The sequence below is a fragment of the Physeter macrocephalus genome, chromosome 14 (genome assembly GCF_002837175.3).
Source record: "Physeter macrocephalus isolate SW-GA chromosome 14, ASM283717v5, whole genome shotgun sequence".
NCBI lineage: Eukaryota > Metazoa > Chordata > Mammalia > Artiodactyla > Physeteridae > Physeter > Physeter macrocephalus.
In genome coordinates, this window is record NC_041227.1 from 22,687,182 (window position 1) to 22,697,216 (window position 10,035).

At 40.7% G+C, this 10,035-nt stretch overlaps 1 protein-coding gene across 1 annotated transcript in view; it reads left to right on the forward strand.

Annotated features, from left to right (window-relative positions):
* Window positions 1–10,035, forward strand: part of NCOA6 (nuclear receptor coactivator 6) — a 110,586-nt gene extending 100,551 nt beyond the window's left edge. Inside the window, exons 17-18 of the mRNA XM_055090467.1 lie at window positions 855–1,003; window positions 8,932–10,035. Coding sequence (XP_054946442.1) covers window positions 855–1,003; window positions 8,932–8,975 — 193 coding nt within the window. The 3' untranslated portion in view covers window positions 8,976–10,035. The remainder of the gene's footprint in view (window positions 1–854; window positions 1,004–8,931) is intronic.

Here is a 10,035-nt window from a genome sequence, read left to right on the forward strand (position 1 = left end):
ACCTAGAAATGGAATTGCTGAGCCAGAGGATTACACCAGCGTGTATCAGCCTCAGCGTTATTGACTGTTTGGATGAGATAATTCGGTGTGGGGTGTGGGGCAGGGTGCCGTTTTATGCAATATAGGATGTTTAGTGTCATCCCTGGCCTCTACCCAAAAGGTGCCAGTAGCATATCCTCCCAGTCATGACAATCAAAAATGTCTCCAGACATTGTTGAATGTTCCTAGGAGGCAAAATTGCCCCCTACTGAGAATCATTGGGTTGCACAATTTATACTCCATTAGGAGTTTTTGTCCCTGTACCCTCAATAATACTGGATATTACCATTTTCTAATCTTCACATGCTAAAAAAAGGGGATTGAGGTAGGAGCAATCAGTAGTATACCCAGCAGTGTATTGTGAATATATTCTCCTGTATATTCTATAATGTGACTTGTAATATGCCATTATCTAACTCTACTAGGCTCACAGTAAATGCCAGTGTATGTTGTTAATTTCCTAGATTTTTAGGTACTATTAATTTTTGAAGGGAAATATTCTTATCTTAGGAAAATGGGTGAGGAAGTTTGATGATTTTTGTTCCAAGTTCTTAATGTGTTTTACCTGTTTTTCCACAATCTCACCAGCATTATACTTAAATATTTTATTTTTACTAATGTAACAAGCTGGACTCACTTTTAAATTGTCAGTAATATTAGAGCATAATTGTGCTTATTGTCCCAGAGTGGAACATTGTCTCTCCAGAATGATTATGTAGTTCCTAATCTCCTGCCTTGTGAATGAAACTGTTATCTTTATTTTTTGTGTGACTTGATTCCCTCACCTCCTTGGACTTTGTGCTTCTCTCTGTCAGCAGTGAGCCCAAAGAAATAACTGAGAAGTCCAAAACTCCAAGCCGAAGAAACTCCCGAACTGAAGAGCCAGCTGTGGCTTCTGAAAGTGTGGAAAATGGACACCGTAAGCGATCCTCTCGGCCTGCTTCAGCCTCCAGCTCTACTAAAGGTTAGCAGTGGGCTGCAGAGGCTATTTCTGAGTCAAATAGAAGAATAGGGTTCTTATCACCGCAGCAGAGGACTTTGCCCTTCATCTTTGTGCTTCTATTCATCAAGTTTTCAAGTTACTTTGACGTCTACTGCTTGTTTGGTCCTTTATTTGTTAGTTCATTTAACTATGTGTTTTCTCCGTGTGTGTGTGTGTGTGTGTGTGTGTGTGTGTGTGTGTGTGTGTGTACTTGTGTACAAGAGCAGCAAGAACATAACAGGGCAGATTGATTCATGATCACCACTTCAGACAGGTCCTCAGTATGGCCCCACCATCTTTCTATGTTTTTGTGGTCAACTCTTTTTCCTACTCTCTACTCTTTTTAAACCTCTGGCTCCTATTTTATGTCCTCTCTTTCAGCAGAGACTCTCACCTGTTCAAAGCGAAAACAGAACTCCCTCAACTCTCACTACCAGGACATAAATCTACCAGTGTCCTCTTTTGCTCATACTATAATAGAGCAACTGTCGCTCCTTAAGTCCAAGGCCAATTCCTTCACTTGTGCCTTTGATCCCATCTTCTCTGACCTTACAGAGAATCTTACACAACCAGTTTTCTCTTCTCTATTGACTGCTGTCTCTTTTTTGGATGAACTCTGCCCTTGGCTTCTCTCACCCAGAACTCTCAATCGTTTTCTGTCTACTTCTCTGGCTGTTCCTTCTCAGACTCTGTACATGTACATTAGATATTGGTCTACTCAAACTTTAATCCTGAGTCACCTTTTCTCTTCAACTTCTATTTTCTCCCTAACTAATCTCATTCATGCCTCCCTTCTTTAGTTATAACCTTTCACAGATGACTCATAAATTTGTTTTCTGGTGCAGACCTCTAGAGATCTTAGACAACTGCACGTACATCCTTAACAGGACTGCAAACTCAACATGTCTAAAAACAGACTTGTGATTTTTCACCCCTGATGTCAGGTCCTTTGCTGTTGTTCCCGTACTACCATCTATCTGTCCATTAGGCATGTCCTCCTTGACACCTCTCTCCTTCACCTTCACATCCATCACAAAAAGCTGCTGGTTTTATCTCAGATGATTCAAATTCATCCACTTTTCCCCATCTTCACTGCTACCCTAGCTTAAAACCCTTCAATGGTTTACCATTATAATTAGGATTAAAGTCTAAAAAGCGTCAACACAGACCACAAGGTCCTATCTGGTTTGGCCCCTGTCAACCTCTCCCAGCCTCATTTGACTTCCCTTAGCAACATCCTCTCATCACATGCCATCCTCTCATCACAAGCCTGGGTATATGTGACACCTATTGTAGGGAGTATTCGTCTATCTTCCCTCTCTTCTCCTCATTAACTTCCCACTCTCCCTACTTACCTTAGCTCAGTTGTCACTGCTATGAGGAATCATAGCACCATGTTCTTCTCCTTCATAACACCACAGTTGTAACTTTATGTCTATTTATGTGGTAGGTAATTAATATACATACTCTGTTAGGGCAGGAGATGTCTGGTTTTGCTCACCACTGTATCCCTGGTGCCTACTGTGGTGCCTAATACAAGAGGTGTACAATCAGTAATTATTAAATTAATAACTATCTATCAACTATATATTTAAGTACTTACTACATGCCAGGCTCTAGGTATAAAATAGTGAAAAAACATATGGAGTCTCTGTCTTCCTCACATCGATTGTATGCTAGCCAGAAAGACTTTAATATTATACGCATTTATGATAGCAAAGTTATATGGTACTATAGGGGCATATATTGGGTTGGCCAAAAAGTTTGTTCAGTTTTGTCCGTAAAATGGCTCTAGTAGCATTTAGTTGTCTTTAACTTCATTCGAAACAATTTTGTTAGATTTTATTGTGACAGCTGTTATATCAGCGTGCAATTAAAAAAAATCTTACCAAAACTGGTGAATTTTTGTGTAGCCATTTTAATATTGAAGATGGAAGAAAAAAAGCAACATTTTCGGCATATTATGCTTTATTATTTCAAGAAAGGTAAAAACGCAACTGAAACGCAAAAAAAAGATTCATGCAGTGTATGGGGAAGGTGCTGTGACTGATCAAACGTGTCAAAAATGGTTTGCGAAGTTTCATGCTGGAGATTTCTCGATGGACGATGCTCCACTGTCAGGTAGACCAGTTGAAGTTGACAGAGATCAAATCGAGACGTTAATTGAGAACAATCAATGTTATACCACGCAGGAGATAGCATACTCAAAATATCCAAATCATGTGTTGAAAATCATTTGCAGCAGCTTGGTTATGTTCATCACTTTGATTTTTGGGTTCCACATTAAGTTGACCAAAAAAAACCTTCTTGACCATATTTCCGCATGCGATTCTCTACTGATACTTAACGAAAAAGTTCTGTTTTTAAAACAAATTTTGATGGACAATGAAAAGTGGATACTGTTCAATAATGTGGCACGGAAGAGATTGTGGGGCAAGTGAAATGAACCACTACCGACCACACCAGAGGCCGGTCTTCATCCAAAGCAGGTGATGTTGTGTATATGGTGGGGTTGGAAGGGAGTCCTCTATTAAGAGCTCCTTCCGGAAAACCAACTGATTAATTCCAACAAGTACTGTTCCCAATTAGACCAACTGAAAGCAGCACTTGATGAAAAGCATCCGGAATTAGTCAACAGAAAACGCATAGTCTTCCATCAGGATAACGCAAGACCTCATGTTTCTTTGACGACCAGGCAAAAACTGTTACAGCTAGGCTGGGAAGTTCTGATTCATCTGCCATATTCACCAGACATTGCACCTTCGGATTTCCATTTATTTCTGTCTTTACAAAATTCTCTTAATGGAAAAACATTTCAATTCCCTGGAATACTGTAAAAGGCACCTGGAACAACAGTTCTTTGGAATTATGAAGTTGCCTGAAAAATGGCAGAAGTTAGTGGAACAAAACGGTGAATACGTTGTTCAATAAAGTTCTTCGTGAAAATGAAAAATGTGTCTCTTATTTTTACTTAAAAACCGAAGGAACTTTTTGGCCAACCCAATAGCCGGGATGCTTTGTTCCCCTGTCAAGTCAGTGAAGGCTTTCTGGAGAAAATGATGTTTAAGCTGAGACCTGAAGAATGAGGAAGCATTATCCAGGTAAAAGGTATAGCATGTGCAAAGGCCCAGATCTGAGGGAGGGTATCATCCTCTCAGGAAATGCGCTGAGCTTGAGTAGCTTAGGTTAGGCAAGAGCTGGCATCCTGGCCAAGTGCCTGATATCAGCAGGGCTGCTACGAAACAGTCACGTACCATTAGGATACCAGCCTGAAGACCAGGGCAGATTGTGGTGCACCAACACCAGACACTGACCTGAGGACTCAGCTGTTGTTGATAGGTTACGTTTCTGGGTAGGAATTTCATAATGCCTCATAAGAGCTCCTGGGAGGAGGCCACAAGTCTGCAGATCACGCACAGGTAAAGAAGAGATGTAGAAGTCACCTTACCTCAGCCTGCCAGAGAGGGGAGAGGATGGGAGGGGCCTTCTTTCCTCTCCAGACATACCATGTACACCACAGCCAGGGTCCTCTTTAGGTATCCCCACTTTGGATGTAGAAGTGGAACCAACAGCTTTCTTCTCCCTCCCTAGGAATCATCTCCTAGGCAAAAACCTGTTTGGAAGAAAGCATAAAATGGAAGATTCCTGGAGTTCTATGAGAAAATCTGCTTCCCCTCAATTCTATGTATTCTTTTTCCTAAAGGATCAGGGTCTTCTAGGCTTTAGAATATGGTAGGTAGTTATCTTTAAAGCAGGGGAAAAAGTGCTGACCTTTAGAGATGTCGTACACCAGCTTTTGGGGAATCTGACTTGAGCCCAGAGCCTCAGGATACTGAAGGTGTCATTTACAGTGCACCAGAAAGAATTAATCTAGCAGCTGGGACAGTTAAGAGATGCCCAAATTAGAGCCACTCTGTAGATAACTGCCAGCCAAGAAAAGATGGAAAGCTGGAACCTGTTTTAGAAGGGGGGTGGGGTGTATAGGCCTGTACACTTAAACTGGACATTGTCCCAAGGTGATGGTAGTCATGTCGGAATGCCTGCCCCATCCATGCTTTGAGACTTAGCAACTGGCTTAGAAGAGGCCATAATGACTCTCAGGCTTTGTGATATTACATGGAGGGATTCTGGGTAAGTGTCTCCTAGAGGATGTCAGGGTTCTGGCCAGACCCCAGGAATCACAGTCATATCTAGATCTCCACATCAGCCTCAAGCCCTCAGTCTATCAGTCTTTAACTGTTCTAGGGTAAGTTACTTTTTAAATCAGAAATGAATGCTGTAGCTCTTGATTTTTAAGTGTTAGATCTCTTGGATTCAAATTAAAGAATTAATGTGCATATTATTTGGCCTTCTATGTTGTATCCAAAAATGAACCAAAGTCATAAAATAATTTCCTGTGATTGTATTTGAACCCATACCCAGGGAGTGTCATAAAATATCAAGCTGGCTTCTAAAATTTATGTGTCTCAGGACTTCTCTGGTGGTGCAGTGGTTAAGAATCTGCCTGCCAATGCAGGGGACACGGGTTTGATCCCTGTCCGGGAAGATCCCACGTACTGCAGAGCAACTAAGCCCGTGCACCACAACTACTGAGCCTGCGCTCTAGAGCCTGCTAGCCACAACTACTAAAGCCCACATGCCCTAGAGCCCATGCGCCGCAACTACTGAGCCTGCGTGCTGCAACTACTGAGCCCACGTGCCGCAACTACTGAAACCCGCATGCCTAGATCCCGTGCTCCGCAACAAGAGAAGCCACCGCAATGAGAAGTCCGTGCGCTGCAACAAAGAGTAGCCCCCGCTCACCACAACTAGAGAAAGCCTGCTTGCAGCAACAAAGACCCAATGCAGCCATTAAATAAATAGATAAATAACTGAAATGTATGTGTCTCGAACTTGTAGACATATATAGTGCTGGGTACCTGAAACATCTTCCTGCAGCATCAGTACTTAAAGTTTTGAAGGGAAAAGCGTTTTGCCTTTTCGTACTCATAAGATTTTGGTCATATATGCACAAACAAAATCAGAAACAGTCTGCGTTTTTCATGAGAAAGCTGAGAAATATTATGAGCAGTTTATAATGAGCAGTATTGGTACTTTTTGTATTGTTGAGAACCAGTAACATTAATCATTCTTCTGCTCTGAGAACAGAGTTTGCTTATGTCATGCTAGCCAAGGCCTACTAGACTACCAGATTGGAGCAGGTGGGATGGATGATTTCTGGGCAAGTCCAGGGAGGCCCACTTGGTTGATAGGTCACTCTCTAATCTGTTGTTTTGTTTTTGGTTGGTTTGGTTCCCCCCACTGACCCCCACTGCCCTGCCACTTTTAATTACAGACACAAAAATTGGCTCCCACAAATCAGTGAACCTCTTTTTAAAATTGCACTTGATCAGATGTGTTGTTTATAAATAGGCAAATGAGTAGTTCTGCTTCCTGATATGATGAGTTCCCCATTAACACAGAAATGATTTTTCTAGTTTCCCTTGATATTCTTTAGTCTTCTGTTTATAGTAGTTTTTTGTTATATTTTCAACTGGGAGAAAGGATCAGTAGTTAAAAACATGAAGTTCAATGTACAAGTTTGCAACCTGGGAAAATATGCTAATAAGAGGTAAGTTCAGAGCAGCCTGTAATCAGCAGCAGCTGTGGGTGTCCCTGGGGTGCCCTAAGATGCCTCTGACAGCAAAGTGGGGTGATAGCTCTATCCTATCCACAGCTAGTGACTTGAGAAGCAACAAACTAAAAAAACACAAGAGTATACAGATATAAACGTGTTATAATAGAATAAGCATAATTAGATACAACTTATGGGAGAAAACCCTAAACAGTAACTACCTGAAACTGCACTCTTGTAGCATCATTTAGAAACCAGCCATACAAATTTTGAAAGGAAATTTCCAGAATTTTTTTCACAGTTAAGTAGAAATCTTGGCTAGAAGGAGAACAGAAAAAGCGTAATGAAGTGAGCAAGGTCAAGGTCAATTTATAAAACTCCTTAGAAGGTAAAGCTCCACGCTACACCACCACTACCCCACCTTACACCACCACTGCCACCGCTCACCCTAGTATCTAAAAGGCTTTTTTTTTTTTTTTTTTTCTTCCATTTTCTAGCACAAATCACTTGTTTATTCATGGCCTCACTCATTGATTCATCCTCAGAGGCAGAGGCAGCCTGCCAGATGATTGGGTGCTTTAGAGCAGTGACAGATGGGAACAAGCAAGAAAGGAATGGAGGGAGGAGCCTGAGGTTGTTTATTCCCCCACTCCTAACCACTTTTCCCAGCCACACATGTGTTTCTCAGACACACCACTTGATCCTTCATATCACAAGGGAGAAGCTCCCAAAGTTGACCTAATTAACAGACATTTTTCTAAGGATGAACACTCAGTCAAGACAAAACCTGTATGTTTTTACTGCAAATGACAAATTTGCTACAGTGAAAATGAAGCTTGAGAGTTGGACATAAAGGGTTGATTATGGGGAGTTGTGTGCTACGTGAGACTCCGTTTATTTACATGGAATTAAAATAACACCATTGTCAACATCTTGTCAGGTTTACTGTCTTCTGATTAGCAAAAGACTAATGAGTAAATCAGAGAAACTGATTCTCCCACCTGGCACAAGCATCATAATCTCCCAGTAAGATGTATGTATTGAAATTTCCACCAATAGAAGCCTGAAAACACTGTACAGGCCACCTCTTGGAAAGTTATCTAGGTTTCACTTCTTAGCAGTTACTTAGCTAACAGAGTAATAAAATTTTTGCTTTTTGCTCTACATTTTGAGTCTGAGTTCTCAAAATATGATACAATACAAAAGAGAGAAGAAAAATTGCTTAGAATACTGAACCTAACATGCAGCATCGGAGAGTTCAGCCTAGTTTCTAGAAACGGATAAGTTGGATTCATCTTACACATTAATGTATTAAATAGAAAACATTTTTTTGTCCTTGATGGGAAGTAATTCTAAAACATTTTTTTTCATTTTAAATCCATAATATCTATTATGGAGCAGCATGAAGAATGAGGGTGAATTTTTAAGATCAATATGAGATTTTAAAGAAATGTTTACAGTTGGAGAGCTTCAGGCTATTCATTGTACTTTGCTGTAGAAGACTTTTGTGTTGAAAAAGTTTTTGAGAGAGTTTATATTTTGAGTTTGAGTTTAAGGCATGAATAATACAAGAGGAATTAAAAGAATTAAAACACACTCCTTCCCTTTTATGTCACTGTTACCCTGTCACTGATATAAACCACTCAGTTCCCACCTTTTCCATGAAGCCTTCAGGCTCACCTGGGCTCAGAGCAGGCTGTGGCTTGCTCTGAATTGCTTCCATGCCTTCCATACATACACAGATATATCCACAGCCTTGATAATACCTGGCTAGGCCATGGTAGACACTTGCTGACCAACTGTCATAGTCATGTTATTTAGAGACTTTGACTGTGGCATGGCAAAAAGAGTTCCTCACTGCAGAACAATGGCTTGGCTCCAGAGGCTGTTTTTTCTGTGGCACAATTCACTTACTTGCTTGTAACATCACTTATTGATTTCTCACCAAAAGCACTGTCAGTCTCTCCATCATTTCATTGGGTGATGGAAACAGGTGATGGAGATTGTGGGGTTAATTGCCCAACTAAAGCAGCTCTCACCATCCTGGCACCTTTTCCATGTATGTTTGCTTCACCTTCCACTACCTATATAACATTTCCCTAATTGCCAGGCCCTAGTTTACAGGGCCGAGAAGTCCGAGACCCTCTTCACACTGAGTGCCCCTTTTGGGGACCTTAGACTGATTCAGAGTCCAGTAGGGCTCCACTTAGGTCAGCCCTGGTTCCTGTGGACTGCCTAAAAGGCACTGCTATAAAGAATTGCCTCAGCTGAATATGTCCTTCCTTTCTCCCCACAGACATAACCAGTGCGGTGCAATCCAAGCGAAGAAAATCCAAGTAAACAAGCTGGATGACGACTTGATATTTGTAAATGTGTGTGAATTTTACAAAAAGCGATTTTGAGCTGTGACTTTTTAAAATCCATTTCTGTACAGTTAGTTATTTTAATAATGTGGTCCTTTTCCTGGTCCCTGCAACCTGTTTCATAAAGTGCAATGGGGAAAGCAGAGTTGTTGAACCCTTTTGGTGTTGCAAGATGAAGTTCAAGGTTTCTAAAATGTTGTCATGTATTGAGAGGAGCTAATGTGATTATGTTAATAGTTTTCACATTTCCTAAGCAGCCTAGAGTACAGGGTGAGCATTTTTAGATCTTCTAATGATGTATTGTGCTGTGGAAGTACTGTGTGTGAATAGCAGTAGTGGGGCAAAAGGAATCTTCTCATTTGGAAATGTTGTAAATAATTTTATTATATAGTGTTTTGGATGTATTTGTTGTAGAAATGGACCAGTGAATAAAGAGAATCTAAGGGTTTGTACAATGTGAAATACTGAATGTGTTAAATAAATGTCTTTGTCCTAGAACATAAACGTATGTTATTGGTAAGGGATTATTGGGTAAGCAAGCTCTTTCTTTGGACCATAAATGAATAGGAACAGCCTTCTTTGTGAATTAGAATCCCATCATGTCCTCATTACACTTGAGATGCCCACCTGGCAAGTTGTGGAAAATGTACATACTTATTCACTCAACTCATTCTTGGCTTTGAAGAAACTAGCTCTTTTTGCACTTTGATATTGATCATATTTCTTTTGGTTGCAAAATGACAGAATCAACTTAGAGAGGATCAAAGGTCACCCAAGATTTTCTGGAGACAGGAAGCCATCAGCAAACCAGATGGCACTCTTCTCTACCTCATTCATCTGCTTCTCCATGCACATGATGGATTGTTCCAAAACAACTGTGTTTACACCTCTTCCATTCAAGAGATAAGCCCAGACTGACCAGCAAGATTTTTTGTAACAGCATCAAGAATCTAGCCCAGTTTAGGTCAGGTTTCTAACTTCAGTCCATATCCGTGGTTAAATGGAGCAGCTCCCAAATAAAAGTTGTCATTTTGCAT